This window comes from Alosa sapidissima, chromosome 5 (assembly GCF_018492685.1).
Source record: "Alosa sapidissima isolate fAloSap1 chromosome 5, fAloSap1.pri, whole genome shotgun sequence".
Taxonomy (NCBI): domain Eukaryota; kingdom Metazoa; phylum Chordata; class Actinopteri; order Clupeiformes; family Clupeidae; genus Alosa; species Alosa sapidissima.
The window spans coordinates 12714279-12731778 of NC_055961.1; the positions used below are offsets into that span (position 1 = coordinate 12714279).

General features: G+C 42.0%; 2 protein-coding genes across 6 annotated transcripts in view; one reads left to right on the forward strand and one right to left on the reverse strand.

The window, feature by feature from the left end:
- Positions 1–1176: 1176 nt before the first annotated feature.
- vtnb (vitronectin b) lies at positions 1177–5611 on the forward strand. Its single transcript, XM_042092906.1, has 9 exons — positions 1177–1337; positions 1555–1671; positions 2680–2925; positions 3028–3167; positions 3417–3573; positions 3690–3845; positions 3993–4221; positions 4404–4561; positions 4749–5611. The coding sequence occupies exons 1-9, from the start codon at positions 1283–1285 to the stop codon at positions 4862–4864; spliced, it is 1374 nt and encodes a 457-aa protein (XP_041948840.1). The 5' UTR covers positions 1177–1282; the 3' UTR covers positions 4865–5611.
- The window catches only part of LOC121709479 (kinesin-like protein KIF12), a 12603-nt gene continuing 706 nt past the window's right edge, over positions 5604–17500 (reverse strand). The window contains exons 4-20 of one of the 5 annotated variants that reach the window (XM_042092905.1): positions 17499–17500; positions 17015–17090; positions 16710–16844; positions 16236–16371; positions 15886–15977; positions 15510–15654; positions 15038–15156; positions 14512–14616; positions 14163–14304; positions 13758–13866; positions 12153–12260; positions 11763–11889; positions 11020–11091; positions 10587–10664; positions 10257–10366; positions 8164–8333; positions 5604–5860 (exon numbers count right to left, since the gene is read on the reverse strand). The exon at positions 17499–17500 is cut by the window's right edge and continues 123 nt beyond it. In XM_042092905.1, coding sequence (XP_041948839.1) covers positions 8177–8333; positions 10257–10366; positions 10587–10664; positions 11020–11091; positions 11763–11889; positions 12153–12260; positions 13758–13866; positions 14163–14304; positions 14512–14616; positions 15038–15156; positions 15510–15654; positions 15886–15977; positions 16236–16371; positions 16710–16844; positions 17015–17090; positions 17499–17500 — 1713 coding nt within the window. In that variant the 3' untranslated portion in view covers positions 5604–5860; positions 8164–8176. Of the gene's footprint in view, positions 5861–8142; positions 8334–10256; positions 10388–10586; positions 10665–11019; positions 11092–11762; positions 11890–12152; positions 12261–13757; positions 13867–14162; positions 14305–14511; positions 14617–15037; positions 15157–15509; positions 15655–15885; positions 15978–16235; positions 16372–16709; positions 16845–17014; positions 17091–17498 lie in introns of all 5 variants that reach the window. The other 4 variants (XM_042092904.1, XM_042092901.1, XM_042092902.1 and 1 more) reach the window with 4 other exon arrangements.

Consider the following 17500-nt stretch of genomic DNA (forward strand, 5'->3'; position numbering starts at 1 on the left):
CAGCATATTGGCATTTGGGAAAACTTTGAATATATTTAGGAGAGAGAGCGCTGGTCACATTAGTGATAGGACTTGTTGTGACGGTAACAAGAATCCATATCTGATAATGATCAAAAATCGCATATGTCAAGAACTTGTGACAAACTACTACCACACATTTTAAAACCCCCGAGCGCCGCTGTTGTTGCAGGCAGCTCACTGTGCCGGGATTAGTGTGTGCGTCACCTCACTGTGTGTTCACTGGTGTGTTTCACTAATTCACGGATTGGGAGAGACCAAATTTCCCTCACGGGATCAAAAGAGTATATATACTGTACTATACTATAAACAGACAACCACAGATGTATGAATTAAAATGCTTGCAAGTTTGAGTTTTAAATACAAAAGAAAGAAAATGTCTCTCCCTCTTTTTTTATAACACCACAGCATGAGCTGCAAATGAAGATAAAACTTTAAATGAATACCCTCCATGGACATCAGGTCAAGCAAGGTAATGTAGTCATGTCCTTACAATTCCCTGAATCCTGAACAAGAAAAGTCCTATTATTGCATGATATAGGCTATGTGCAAATGAAACGTTAACCATTGGTGTTTAGTCATGACAGAACCACACACACAAAAACTATCACAAATCCTACCCTGAAATATCGACAAACGCTCAAGGCTGCTGTTACGTTTGACATCATGTAGGTCAAGCAGTCAGCTTCAGGACCATGGTCAACACACTTATATTTAGTTAAAAAGATATAATGCAGTAATGCACTAGGCATGACAGGGGCACTATCCAGTTATGAATAAGTTTAAGGCTATTTGTGTTGCCGCTGGTTGAAACTTGGTCATAAACAGTTTATCTAGGCTATTTAAGGTCAGAGTGCATGAAGAGAAAAAAAATCTATTTATCTATCTTGCACTCTGTTCCATGCCATGACGATCACTGACCTAACCTAATTAATGCATCCCCAACTGAACACAAAAAATATAGGAGGAATTGTAAATAATGTAGCCTATAGGTCAAAAGTAAATTTTAGTTGTTTTATGCGAAATAGGAGTTTTATCGTATTTGAAAAGGCTTTATATTGTGGAGTGAAATAGCCAATGTCAGAAGGTTATTGATTATGCAAGAGCCTAACATTTGAAAGCACACTAAACAAACCAAACAAGCCGGGTGACTTTTGGAGCTATTGATCTAGAGGGCAGTCTGGATTCGCCAGTGAAACACAGTTTGGATTCGGGTGCATTCATTCCTCGGTCATGTTTTTGACTCACTGAGTTCTATACAAAAATGAAAATAGCAGCCTTGCTCTTGCTCGTGGTGGCCACCACATTTGCCGCAGAGCGTGAGTGTTTTCTCTATAGTTCCTTCAGGCTTTTGCATGTTTTAATGTTTTCTGATTCAATGTGTAGACGATGGATGCATCAATATGTTTTAGTGATAACTAAGGAGTGATCAAGTTCACTTGTATAAAGTTTTTGTTTGTCTGTTTTATGACAGTACAGAGAAAGTTACTGTATGTCCTTGTTAAAGCCTATCAAATTGTTTTACATTCTTGACAGAGTCATGTGTCGGCCGCTGTCAGAGCTTTGATCCTAGCAAAAAATGTCAATGTGATACCATGTGCAAATACTATCAGAGCTGTTGTGGGGATTTCGATACCACATGCGTTAACAAAGGTGAGTGCTTTCAAAACCATATGCCATAACAAATGGGAAGATATGCTCTCATATCTCAGAAGCTTCACTCTTATCAGTAGGCTATCCCAGCCACATAATTCATCTCCACTGAAAAGCTTCTATAACATTTACACTACCAGTCCATTGCAGGGCAGCAGTTTTCAGATTACATTATGTGCTTACATAATTGCAAAAGGGTTATTGAATGTTGTAGAAAGAAATGGCTAATCTTTAATGCAATATTTACATTCCCCATTATTAGCAACCATTCATCCAATGTTCCAGTGCACATTTTGTTTTTACTAATCTGATATAAATCTGATATAATTTTAAAAGGCTAACTGAGAAAAACATTGGAGAACCCTCTGCAATTATTTACTTAATGTAATCTGAAAACTGCTGCCCTGATTAAAAAAAAACAAACAAACAATGCAACTGATCTCAGCTGGTATTCTGTCGATAATGGAGTGGAAGGGACATTTCTAAGTGACCCCACACTTTTGACCGATAGTGTACATCATACATGTATTCATTCAGCAGAGTCTAGAGTCCAAAGCGACTTACATTTGTCAATTATATTACAATGGTCATTGCCCCGAAGCTACTCAGGATTAAGTGCCTTGCTCTAGCGCAGATCGGTGGAAGTCGAGTATTGAACCCACAACTCTCAGGCTACTACATGCCAGCCTAACTCCTTAGCCTCCATGCTACTACTGCCCTATAGCATAAATTAACTGTCTTCCATCTTGACCAAGAAGCTTCACATGCGATAGTTATTTTTTATTCCTTGTATACACCCCTTGTATGTATTTCACACCTTGTATGCTCTAGTCTAGAGTATTTCTTTAGAAGGTCAACCCATTTCTCAGGAAGTCAGGAACATCCATCATCCTCTCCCAAGGCAACTCCTGTCTGAAGAAACAAACACATTGCATTGCCTCAGCATTTGGCCCCCAGTCTGACAACATAGTCTTCACCTGTCACCTAGTGTGTGGTCTGCTTTTGTAGTTGCCCGCGGGGACACCTTCGAGGTACCAGAGACGGAGATGGAGCCACATAGCACTGAGGCCACTGCGGTAACCACCCCTGATCCAACCACCCTTCCTTGGACTACTGCCGTCCCAACCACCATCGTCACCACCACCGCCAAACAGGTGCCGACCGATCCGCCTGACCCAGATGCTGTCACCTGCAGCGGCCGCACATTTGATGCCTTCATGCAACTGAAGAATGGGTCCATCTTTGCCTTCAGAGGTCAGTGGTGTTGCATATGTCGATATAAATATATATTGTCTGTGTGTGTGTGTGTGAATGATTTTGATTGCTTGTTTGCATGATATCTGATGCATGTTTCAGGTGACTACTTCTTTGAGCTGGATGAGAGGTCCGTGCAGCCTGGCTACCCCAAACGCATCAAGGATGTCTGGGGAATATCTGGCCCCATTGATGCAGCCTTCACCCGCATCAACTGCCAAGGGAAAACATACCTTTTCAAGGTACATTTCTATACCTCTGGAAGTATGTTGGTTAAGACAAAGTAAACATTGCAGTGGAAGTGCCAAGATGGGATGTCATGTGTGAGGAAGATGTCAGACCATCGAAAGTCATGGTTCCCTGGTGCTTTCAGAATTGTAAATGTGAAATAGGTTTGTTTTTGCATTTAATCCTCACGCATTTAAATGTGCCGGTAAACTTCAGCTGTTAATATGGGTGACTGTATGACTTAATGGAAATGTTTTTCACAGGGCAATAAATACTGGCGATTTGATGGAGATGTCCTGGACGAGGACTACCCAAGGGACATAGCCGTGGGATTCCAGAAGATTCCCAGTGATGTGGATGCTGCATTTGCCATACCCGCTCCTGGACACAAGGGGAAAGAGAAGGTGTACTTCTTCAAAGGTAAGGGTGAATGTGTTTGCAAATGAATGTACAGTATGCCAACAAAGCATGTTGTGCTGTAACTCGCATAGCTGTGTTCTTGGGTAACTGACCAGTAGCTGTGTCCTCATTCTCAGGTGACCAGTACTACCAGTATGAGTTCCAGCATCAGCCGTCTCATGAGGAGTGCATCCGCATGACCAAGTCTTCCCCTTCTGTGTCTTTCACCAGCTACACCAATATGTATTGTGAAAACTCCTGGGACGACCTGTTCACACTCCTCTTCCAAGGCCGTAAGAAATGGAGTGTGTGTGTGTGTGTGTGTGTGTGAGAGAGAGAATTTCAGCTTACCGGTTTACCAAGACTCTTTTTGTGATGTTAGCAGTGAAGCAGTGTAACGAATACTCGCGCCTCACCCACAGTCACTTTGTCATCCACAGTGGATGGTCACCACAAAGGCCCTCACTTCATCTCTAAGGACTGGGTGGGCATCAAGCCCCCAGTGGATGCAGTCATGGTGGGCCGCCTGTACATGAGCACCAAGCCCACCACAGCGCCCTCCGCTGGGAGGGGCAGGGGCAGGGGCAGGCAGAGGGGCAGGAAGGCCCAGAGGACCAGGGAGAGTCGCTCGCTCTTCTGGGAGGATTTTGGCTTGGATTACGAAGAGAGGTGAAGTGACCACAGCATGAGTGGTTAGTCAGTTTCAAAGGGGAAATGAATCCGCTCTTTAAAATGTATATTTATTATTACAAATTACCAAAACAAATTCTTTAAAGCAAAGAAACTTTGAAACTGTAAAATAAAGAATACCTTTTTTCTTTTTTTACATTTGTATGGAATGTGTGCATTAGGTACCATAGTACAACACGTAATGAGAAGAAGGAACGTGGCAGACGTCCCCAGACCTTCACTGACCTCTTCCTCGGCTCCCCAATGGAGTACGCAGACTATGAGGTCGAGGTGGAGGAGAAGGCCATGCCTGCTCAGAATGTCTACTTTTTCAAAAAAGGTACGTGCCAAAGCAATACACTTTGGACACAAGCAACTTGCAACAAGTTTTTTTTTTTTTTAAACCACTGTAACTACCATGATGAATAACTAATATAAATATTTACTAAATATTCACATAACATAGATAATTAATACAAAGCCAGGTATGATGCTAACTAATGTTTTTGGTTCTCTTTTTCCCAAAGATAAATATTACAGGGTGGATCTGCAGACCAAGCGGATTGACTATGCAAATCCTCCCTATCCCAGATCCATTGCAAAATACTGGCTAGGGTGCAAAGGCAGCTTGGCAGAAAAATGAGATCAACTCAAGTTTGTGCAATGAAAACAAACACTAAACATTTTCATTATACACTCAAACTTGAGGGTTTAAAAATAATATTTCAGGGTGATCTGAAACATGACTTAGAGGATGCAGCTGAGGACACACACACACACACACACACACACACACACACACACACACACACACACACACACACAGAGATGCCCCCTCCTTGCTTTGCTTATATCTGCATCTTATCAGTGTGTTTGTGCTTTGTGTATTCATATGCGGCCTGCTGGGCATGGGATCATGCTATCTTTAGCAAACACACTTGAAAAAGAGCAATATTATGAGCACAACTGGTAATGTACTGTCTATGAAATCTATGAGCAGATAACAGATTGTATGTTTCTGAATATTGTACTGGGTAGTTAATGAGAGGTAAGTGTGTATATTTATGCTTTAGCATACTTACATAATAGAATCCCACATACACAAATAAGGGGCCATTGTAATTCATTAAAACAGTGATATGTTTTGCTTGATGTGAAACCAAACATTTGTATACATAAAATGGCTCTTCTGTGAAAACGCACTGCAGACTGAATCTCATCATATGGAATATGATACATGTTACACATTGCATCTACTCTAGCACATGTAGTCTAATGTATTTGAACAATTATGAACACAGACCACCTTTGTCTTTGTCTTCATTCTACAGAGACTACAAAAGCCTCTCTCATATAAACGCTTCAAAATTAGATCACATGCCTTTTTGAACAGAGTGATTTGTCTTTATTTGTAAGCCAGACAGATGAAAGCCACATCTCTCTCTCTCTCTCTCTCTCTCTCTCTCTCTCTCTCTCTCTCTCCCTCTCTCTCTCTCTGTATTTAGGTGAGGGTTGACATTTCTCTCCATGGCAGGGTGAGTCAGGGACTGTTCAACTGAGGTGTAATGTTGAAAAGTCAAGATAGTATGAAAGTCTACAGTGAGTTCCCATTGGCCACTGCTCTTTCCCTGCTGTCCAGCTGTAGGTTAAAGATTTACTCATCAGAATAGTCTAATCATCGTAGGCTTACACCATCAATCATATAAGTGTGTGTAACAGGCTATATGCTCCTACTCAAACACAAATTTCAAATGCTCAAACAAACACACAAACACACACACACACACACACAGTGCCATGGATAAGTTCTGGCCCTGACAACAGAAGTCACATGACCACTTTGTGACTCAGCATGGGTTCTCTAATGCTACAGAAGACAGCAAGGTCATCAGTTTCCGCCTATTCAGGCAAGGCAGTGATGTATTGTGTATCACAAAATTGCCCGATGCACCCTAGAATTGCTATGAAATAGGAATTGTTGTACTGAGGACAGACAATTTATCATTGTAGCTGTCTGACATCTCCCAGGCTCATCCACCAACGACGCCTCCCACATGGTGACTTGGAACTAGACCACTCATTGTGACTATGTGAGATTGCTGCATTCTTTCCATCTATTGAGTTGCTGATGGGTCATTTGATGTCAAATCAGATAAGGTTGTTGCTGCACCATCTCAGACTGTTTAAACCTTATCTATACCATGAATGGCTCCCCAAAACCAAGGCCTGTAGAATATTTGGGTATTTGTGGGTATAAAAAACAAGTATAATACCCTCAATATCACATAGGGTTATACTTTGTTCCAAATCTAAGGCCTTATATAAACGCCGTGGGCATGCAGTACAAACTTAATGGTGCAGTCATACTGAGTATAGGTTTGTCTTCCATCCTACAAAGTTTGGGCAAGCTAGGCATAATACTTTTTAGAATTTAGAGTTAAAATCAGGGCGAAGAAAATATGAAAACATTGGAATTGAACAAAAACATTGAACAGATCTTCAATCTTAAAATGAATGTGTTAGAAACAACACAAACTGTGTTGTCCCTATCTGGACATAGAGATGTGTTAGAAACAACACAAGTTGTGTTATTTTCAACACATACATTGTAAGAGTGTTCCTTTTGGGACCTAAATCTGAGATGGTGCAGCAACCATTTTCCTGGATTCTGTTTGATTTGACAACTGACCCTAACCAGGCACACGCATAATCATCCACTGTCTTGACTGTTCATTATAAATTATTATTTGTATTGCTTCGGATTGGTTCACATAGACAAATGAATTAAGAAAGGATCCTTTCTTTTAGGAGAAGGGTATCACACACACATACATACACCAAATGACACCAAATGATGACATACACATTCCTACAAGTATCTGGGTCTCCAACTGGACAATAAACTGGACTGGTCAGCCAACACTGATGCACTCTATAAAAAGGGCAGAGCAGGCTGTACTTCCTGAGGAGGCTGCGGTCCTTCAATGTGTGCAGCAAGCTCCTCAGGATGTTCTACCAGTCTGTTGTTGCCAGCGTCCTCTTCTATGCAGTAGTATGTTGGGGAGGAAGCACAAGGAAGAAGGATGCGGGGCGAATTGACAGGCTGGTAAGGAAAGCTGGCTCTGTAGTGGGAGCTGAACTGGAGTGCATCACTTCACTATCTGACAAAAGGACCCTGACAAACTGATCAACATCTTGGACAATGACTGTCACCCACTCCACAGCACTATTGTTAAGCAGAAGAGCCTGATCAGCTGGAGACTTTGCTCACTGCCTTGCACAACAGACAGACTGAGAAAGTCATTTGTCCCCAGGGCCATTAAACTGTTCAATGCTTCACTTAAGGGAAGAGGAGAGATAGACTTCTCTGCATAGTCTGTCTGCCTCTTCACCCCCCTCCATGTTTGGATACTGTCTGTCCACTAGCCACTTTTACCACTGTCTTTCTGCCTCACTGTTTGCGTGCTATATTAGCACATTAGCACATATGCATAACCCCTCCCTCCATGCCACAGCCGAACTGTGGCCACACTTATACCTTTTCTTAAAATAGTTAAATATATACATATATAGACTTTACTTTACTTTATTTCTGCATTGTTGCACTGTTGGACTTACTCATTTGCACTATCACCATGACCACTATCACCATTGCACTATCACCATGACACTCATTCACACAGAGCACCTTACCTTACCTTAATTACTCTTTCTGCTGTTAAAGAATGTGTTTGTGTTGTCTGTATGCTGCTGAGACCTTGAATTTCCCCTGGGGATCAATAAAGTATCTATCTATCTATCTATCTATCTATCTATCTATCTATCTATCATAAACACACACACACACACACACACACACACACACACACACACACGCACGCACACACACACACACACACACACACACACACACACACAAACCACAATGCTTACCTCCCGTACCTTGCTGAATTGACTAGCTGGTTTCACCTCTCTTCTTCACCAGCAGGGGGAGTCCTGGATCCCCTTGTTGAGGCCTCCCAGCGGTCATCTCCACAGACTGGGCCTTCTTGCCCCGGGCCTCAAGCAGGCCCTGGAAACGCTCTGCATAGCCCCTTTTCTCCACCTGACTCCTTCACATGAGACAACATGGTGGTAGCCATCCAATCAGATGAGACTCTATTGTACACACCAGAGACATACACGTCAACCTAAATGTAAAGAGGACGTACGAATTGATGGTAATCTTGATACCACAGGTGAATGAAGACCCAGTCAGGCCAATGGTAGGAAAAATCAGGAACAGTTTTATTTACAGTGATGCGCATTAAAGGAGAGACAGCATGACTTCGCATAGAGAACCACCAGCTGTTCTAACTAGACAAGGAAGTACAGTAGTTAGGGGTTAAGTATCCTTCCAGGTTGATGGGAGATGGCATTGGTCATCCCATTTTACGTGGACCACACGAATGAATCAGAATCAGACTCTGATTACTGCCAACCTGGCAATCCGAAGCAGATAGCTACTAACGCAGGGGATGCACCCATGCAGAACAGCGAAAAACATAATATTCCCTCTTATCCCAGCCATCATGACCACATTCTACCGAGGCACCATTGAGAGAATCCTCTCCAGCTGTATCGCTGTGTGGGGCGGAAGCTGCACTGAATACAACAGGAAAGCCCTGCAGCGCATAGTGAACACAGCTGGAAGGATTATTGGTGCTTCACTCCCCTCCCTGAAAGACATTTACACCACCCACCTCACCCACAAGGCGACCACAATTGTGAGTGATGCAAGTCACCCTGCTCACAATTTGTTTGATCTACTGCCCTCTGGGAAGAGGTACAGAAGCCTGCGCTCCCGCATCACCAGACTCACCAACAGCTTCATACACCAGGCTGTTAGGATGCTGAACTCTCTCACCCCCTCCACCCTCAGCTACATAACATCCTGGACTTTGGACCCACAATGGCTGCCTTGCACTACTCCACTTGCAGTACTCCACTTGTACACTTGCACACTTTGCACACTTTGCAACTTGTTGTTGTTGTCCTGTTGTCCTGAAAACACAACACACTTCTGCTGCTCTTACATAACTTGCACCACTATGCCACTTGCTTACTTAGGTCAAACAGAACTACCTCAGCCATTTATTGGCCTGACTTTGCACTATTATATTGACTGTCTATGCACAATTGCACAATTTCAACCCAATTTTGCTGCTCTTATTTCTTCAATGTATGTGCCTTCTTATTTACTTTTTATTGTTAACTTGAATGTTATGTTTGTCTGTGGACTTATGTCTTGTCTCCACCGTGGGATAGTGAGAAACGTAATTTCGATCTCTTTGTATGTTTTGGCATGTGAAGAAATTGACAATAAAGCAGACTTTGACTTTGACTTTTGACTTTGACTTTATCTCTAAACACATAGTCACACAAAGATATACACAGGGACAGTACAGGAACGGAATAAAACAACAATAGTCATCTCATATATTGGAAGGACACTTAACAGAAACATCAAGACAGAAACTACTTATGAATATAAAAATCATAAGTTCCAATTCCAATACTTTCAGTATGGAACTGCTATACATACAGACAGACACACACACAGCGTGTGCGTGTGTGTGTGTGTGTGTGTGTGTGTCTGTGCTCTGTCAGGGTTACTGAACCTTACGGAAGTAAATAAATGAGAGTGTGCTAATTTGCTGTTTAAACACACTGAAGGCCTGAGCTCTTGAGTTCTGTGGGGAGCTGGCTAGGAGCTAAACCAGGAGTTGGGTTACACATCAATCCTGTTTTTCTGGGGCACCCACCAGCTACCGGAATAAAAAAGATAAAGACTATTTTTACACAAAACTGACCTCAAAGCCCTTGAATGATATGACTGTGTCCATGTGCATGTGTGTGTGTGTGTGTGTGTGTGTGTTTGTTTGTTTGTATCTGTGTCTGTGTTTCTGTCTTTGTCTGTGTGTCTGTCTGTATATTATCTGTGTCTGCCTTCTTCTTCGGGTCAGTTTGACACCCGGCCTCCCCCTGACCCTCACCTCCTCCTCTGCGGGGGACAGGCCCCATAGGCGGGCTCCTCTCCTGGGTGCTCCCGCCCTGGCTGCCTGCCTCCCTCCACAGCTCTGGGGTGTCTGGCAGCGTCGCCGTCCTGGATCAGAGGGAGCTTCTGCTAAAATATTTTGTGTGGAAATACACACGGTAATGATTGCAACAACTGGGTATTTTCACATGCACTGATATATATATATATATATATATATATTTTTTTTATGACATGAAATTAGATACCTAACACATATGCAGTGTTTACATTTAGGTAGAAGTTAGTGTAATGATAATAGCAAAGCCAACACTGTGCACACATTTACCTGTGGATTTAAATGGTGGGCTCCATAACTGTCCTCATGTAATGCCAATCTCTCCAACAGCTGAGGACAGCCTTGGCCCTGCAAAGCAGAGACAATTAACAAACTCTTCCTGGCAATTGCACTGTTGGAAAACTTGCTGGTTCATTATACGGTAGGATAATCTCTCGTAGGTCATCTGTTTTATTCAAAGAATGATATTTTAATTGACTGTGGTATCCAAATTAAGATTTCCTCTGCATTTTAAATACATATCAAAGTGAGAGAGACTTTGTAGAGACAATTGACAAACTGTTCCTGTGAATTGCACTGTTGCAAAACTTGTTGGTTCGTTATCTCGTAGGTTGTCAAATTAAGATTTGCTCTGCATTTTAAATACATATCAAAGTGAGAGAGACTTTGTACATAGTATCTTTATTGTCCTTGTTAAAGTTACCTGCTGATGAGCTTCCACAGAACAGGTGCAACAGTACGTTATGGTATAAGGTGGCTGAGAAGGAGACTGATCCTGAAAGACACGTCAGAACTTCACTGGCAAACAGGGATGTAGTGGTAAAATAAGAGGTGGGTAAACTACGAATTCTGTGAGGTGGACTGCACAGTGCGGTATCGGATTTTTCAGAACATGTTTAATGATGGTGGAGGTTATTGTCCAATTTTCATAACAATACCAGTGGTATTAAATGGTTCCTAGAGTGTACATATTGTGGAGGTGGATAATACAGTGTGATTTTTGAATGTTTTGAAAGTTGCAATTATAAACTCTTTTGAGAGGTGGATAAACTCTAATAAGAGGTGGAAACTCTATTTCTGAAATTTCAGAGGTGGATAAACTGTGTTTACTTGCGTTTAGCCTCCACTACATCCCTGCTGGCAAAATACTACAGACACATTTCAACACAACAAGCTTACACAAAGAAAGGATACCAGTTACAGTAGGCTGTAGCAGAAGACATGAGAACAGCATTACAGTTCTGAAACTTCTATCTATTAACGGTAGATGTTCCTTAATGGCTACTTTGACTGTGACGGCACAGACTGGGTTCTCACTCAGACATGGGTGAGAAGGTTCTCATCAGTCCGAGAACCTGCTACGCTGACGTGGTCAAGGCCATAATATACCTGCTACCTATCCAGCACAGGTGGAGTGTGAGTGCAGGACACAGAGGGGGGTCTTACGGGTGGGAGTTGTTGCTGTGGCACGGTGGGGTTCTGGACGCACTGAGGGCTGTTGCCACTGCTGGCCTCGTTGTCCAGAGAAATGCCCGAGTAGCTGCTGTTAGAGTGCGGGGAGCTACAGATCACCCTGTGGGGGACAGAGAAGGACGATTTACTGGGTGATTCTCTCTCTCTCTCTCTCTCTAATACATGCACACACACACACACACACACACACACACACACACACACACACACACACACACACACACACACACACACACACACACACACACCACATATATACACGTACAGACAGACTGATAACAAGTTAAATATCTAATTTCATTTCATGTTCATTTAACATATAGCATAACCAGTAACAAGCCATGCCTCTCAATAACTGTTTACCTCTCCAGATCCCTGAGTTTGCGAAGAAGCCTGACGTTCTCCTGTGATAAGCACTCCCTCTGCTGGTCGGAGGACTCCTGTTTGTCCAGAAGCAATCTCTTATCTTTTCTGAGGGGGGAAGCCAGACTAACATTTCAAATATTTACTTTACAGCAAGACTACATAATCTCTTGAAAATAATGAAGAGAAATGAATGGAGAGTAAACAGTGTGCCACACTAATAAATTCATAAATCATTCATCCATTAAAAGGCCCTGAAACTCAACACCTCCTTACTAAATCAGATCATTTGCCAAATTATTTGTTGTCAAGCTGAATAAATCTTCTTGATATTCCACATATGCTGAGTTTTTTTCCCCCCTGAGTTTTTGTAGATTAATTTGTACTTTGTTTTTGGTTAATGTAATACATGTTTACCTTAATTATTATCTTTATGTACTGTCGGACCCCAGGAAGAATAGCTGGGTCTTCAGCTAATGGGGATCCTATAGACAATAAACAATAGACACACTGTACAGACCCAAACATTGATGTATGGCTGGTACAGAGTCATCACAGGAGTAATATTCCCTCTAGACTCCTTTTTCGAATGGTGCAATAAGTAACAAGTCATTCTTCAAATAAAACAGAGATGACCTACGAGATAACGAACCAACAAGTTTTGCAACAGTGCAATTCACAGGAACAGTTTGTAAATTGTCTCTACAAAGTCTCTCTCACTTTTATATGTATTTAAAATGCAGAGGAAATCTGAATTTGGATACCACAGTCAATTAAAATATCATTCTTTGAATAAAACAGAGATGACCTACGAGAGATTATCCTGGATAATAAACCAGCAAGTTTTCCAACAGTGCAATTGCCAGGAAGAGTTTATCAATTGTCTCTGCTTTGCAGGGCCAAGGCTGTCCTCAGCTGTTAGCTCAACTTTTATCAATGGGAAGACTATTCAGGTTGTTACAAACTACAAATACCTTGGCATTGTACTGAACAACAAGCTTGAATGGGACTCATGGACTGATCTTTTGCACACTAAGACACAGCAAAGAATGTATTTTTTTTAAAGAAACTGCTTGTTTTTAATGTCAATAACAAAATTCTCCAAATGGTTTATACTGCTTTTATTGAAAGTGTTTTAACTTGCTGTATTACTTGCTGGTTCGGAAATGTCAGAAAAAGACAATCAGAAAAACAGTTACAACTGCCAGCAAGTTACTTGGGATAACACTACCGAGCATGGAACACATTGCATGTGACTATACACACCCCGTGTCATCTCATTTTAAACTACTGCCATCTAGGCGTCGTTTCTGTCCACCCCTCCTGACCAAGAACAGATCCAAATTCTCTTTTATACCACAAGCCATACAAGCTTTAAATCAGTCAAAATAAGCTAGATGTCCAGCTGGCCTGGTCATACCCAAGGGTGTATATTGTATTGTAGTGTGTAATGTATGTTCTTCATGTTATGTCTGTCTGTGTCTGTATGGACTATTTGTTTGGTGTCATATATCTGATGTCCTGTCATGAAGTGCCTTGCGACTGTGCCGCAGACCCAACTGCCCCACGGGGACAATAAAGTTATCTACTACTACTACTACTCACTGCAGTTTATCAATCTCACGCTTGAGGTCCTGCAAGAGGCTTATCAGGCCAGCATCCGAGCCTGTGGACTCAGACCTCTCATCATAGTACACAGGCTCAACAGTGCCATCTACAGTGGAGCAGGAGCAATGTCAGAGCATCAGGAATTAGCTGACTGTCACAAGCTAAGGCTGATAATCCACACTGTAAAACTAACATAGTTGATTAACTGAAATATACTGTATCTTGGCAGATTGCCCAGGAATTGTTATGTCTTGCCATAATTTATTCAGGAGGCTAGACTGATGGAGCGGTATTAATAAAATCAAACTTAAGGTCTACACAAATTACAGAACATAAATAAGAAATCTATTATTTAATTTTAAAAATGACACGTAAGAAGGTTGAGAGAAGAGAGACACATACCAGTGCTTCCTGTGCAGCTGCCACTAGCTCCAGATTCTAACTCCTCTTGGAATTTTGGGAGATGTTGCCGTAGTGTCATATTCTCTTCCTTCAAGATACGAATCTCTTTTTGTAGACTAGCAAGGATTTGTTCTCGAAGATCCTTTAGGATAAAAAAAAAATGAGATGACAGTACATGATGTCTAGATAAATTGATAAACAATACAATGGGTGCAATGGGAGCAGATGGTGTATAACAAATGTTGCTTTTACTCTACACTATGTCCCTCTCTTGAGCAGATAAAGAGACAGAGAGAGATGGAAACACAGAAATAGTCAACAGCAAAAATATATATTTCCTCTTGCTTACACTTTTGGCCACTGGCTTGTTTTTAATCCTCTTGGCTTTGCTGGAGTACCGCAATGTGTTCATGGTTTCTTGGAGGTTGCCAGCCGTTGGAGACACACATGCAATCTGTTATATCAATCAATCAGTCAGTATACACTGTGCACGCACACACACACACATGCATGCACGCACACACACACACACACACACACACACAGTAGTGGAGGGGTAATCGAGAGAATTTCGGCCTGTAATGTTTTGAGGTCAGGCTGATTACTATGATCTTAAAAAGGGCATAGTATCGTTTTTGTCCGCTCTCCAGCAGCTTGAACTGTGCGATCGTAGCCCCTCACTCTAGCCCGGGATTTCCGCCCTAAAATAGGAATCAGGCCAAGTTGGGTCACACTCCCATCAATTCCCCCAGGACGTATATATAATGGACATATATATATATATATAATTTAGGAATATATACATCCTGTACATACATACAGTCCATACATAAAACATCTGATCATACACTATATTTGTAAAGCCTTGAACATACCATAAGAGTGATGCCTTCTCCACCCAGTGAATCAGACAGGAGCATGGTCAGCTTGCTGTCCCTGTATGGGATGTGGCCAGTCCTCTTTTTGGGGTCCACCAGCGCTGTGATGCACTTGCCTAGGACACAAAACAAATGACTTACAAACATCTTACAGGCTCCTGTTATGTGGCCAAGTCAAGAAACATTTGTTTGACTGAACCTGAACACAACCCTGAAATTCCCTGAAATTTTTATAACCCTGAAATAAAATTAAAAAAACGTTATCGTCCACATGGATCCAAGAGCCTTGTCATGACTCATGTCCCAGTAGTAATGTTGTACAAGTAATATAAATATCACTTGTAATAGTCTTACTGTGATCGTCTTCCCTGACCTGAATTGAGATGTAAGTGTCAATGTCTGTCCTTATGAGACATGGCAGGGTGTGTTTGCTATGACATTTAGAAGGTCTTCTGTGAGTCTGACCCACCCAAGGTGAGGAGGCTCCGGTTGATGTTTCCCGTCTCCTCCAGCAGCTTCTCCGTGTCCGAGTCTCTGTCTTTGACCCTCTCACTCCCCGCCAGATCCACAATGCACAGCTTCCCCCTAGCCACCACGACCGGCTCTGCACCAGTCTGGGTGGTGGGTGGTGGTCAGTAAGAAAGAAACAAACTTGAGAAAATATTCTGGGGCATGTCTAAAAATGTTCATGGGAGGACCAGACAGGGGCATTACAGACTCAGAGAAGGGTGGTGCATAAACATAAACAGTAATCTTTTAAAGCTGTTTACATAAACATAAACAATAATCCTTTAAAACTGTGTGGCTGGGGGAGGATCTAAACAACTGAGTGTGGAGGTAGTTACCAATGTGTGCTTGATGTACAGAGTCAGAATGGAATGGCTGCGGCTGGAATGCTCATTCTGGGTTTGCGACGATGTCTGTCTGTTCTGCATTCCTGAAGCGAAAAAAAAGGTGCATGTGAGTGAGTGAGTGAGTGAGTGAGTGAGTGTGAGTGAGTGAGTGAATGAGTAAATGAACAAGTGAGTGAATATCTAACATATTTGATAGCTATCATCAGCTTAAAAACATAAAACATAAACCTATGACACAGCAACACGTAAAATTTGCCCTAGACATTTATTCCTGTCATTAAAATCCCCTTATCTTGACTGAGGCCTTCACCTCTAGTTAACCTAGGCTGTTATATACACACCTCTCTCCAAGAGAGTCATGAAGCCCTCCAGGTTGCAGAACTCAACCACAGACAGGTTCTCCACATAGAACCCAGAGGTTGTACTGCCTCGGACAGCGAGAGAATAGGTCAGCCAAGGGTTAAGCAGATCTCTAACCTGGAAAAAGACAGAAAGAACTGTTCGACTTTTCATGTCAAAATATATGCTCTAATAGTACTGCTACTATGCTGTTGCTTTTTATTTTCAGTAACTGTGTGAAGAGGATTTTACTTACACTTTTTTCTGTACAACTTTTACTGGTGTTTGGTGTTTTTTACTTGTGATTAGTTTATAGTAGTCTACTACTATACACTACATGCTTTCTATTATAAATCATAATGTATGTACACACACACACATACATTAAAGTATCATTGCAAGAATGGATGGTTATTGGCCAGTAATGCATGAATACACTTTGGTTGTTTAGTACATTGAGGAGAAGAGTTCTTCACCTGCTCATTATAGATCTCAGAGTAGGAGGCACACAGCTGGAACAGCTCATCAGAGTGCTGCACTCGCTCAAGAAGATAAGCCACTGATCTCTGCATCAGACCCTCCAGTTCACTCTCCTGACTGTCCTCAGAGAACTGCACAAACCCCACAAAAAGCTAAGGCTTGCATGCTCTCAGCAGCACATTGTGTGCACATGACAAGGCATTGGCAGGTGCATGTCCCAATGTCACATGATCGCTTTAAATTAGGTTTCCTTGTTTGCTTGTGATCTAATGAGCGAGGTTAAAAATACTTGAGCTCTTACCAGACAATGTGGACCAGTGATGGTGTAGGTCTTCCCGGAGCCTGTTTGGCCGAAGGCAAACACAGTACAGGTGTACCTGTAAAGTCCAACAGCTACAGTTGGCCATTTCTAAAGGTAAAGACTAAGGCCTTATTTACAACTGTGAATGACATTAGCAATAAACACACACACATACATGCACATATGATAAACACACTGTCTTGGAGTCAAGTGTGCAATTTTCAATTTACATTACAGTCCAGCAGATCACAGATCACCTGTCAAAATCTTCCAAGATGAGTTGTTTTTTAATGGTTCTGTCTGTTGACTCACAACACAGCCATGGCCTACTGGTTAGCGCTTTGGCCCTGTAACCGGAGGGTTGCTGGTTCGAACCCTGACCAGTAGGAACGGCTGAAGTGCCCTTTAGCAAGGCAAAAATCCCTCACGGGATCAAAAGAGTATATATACTTATATACTTATATAACACTCTCATCACTCTCACCC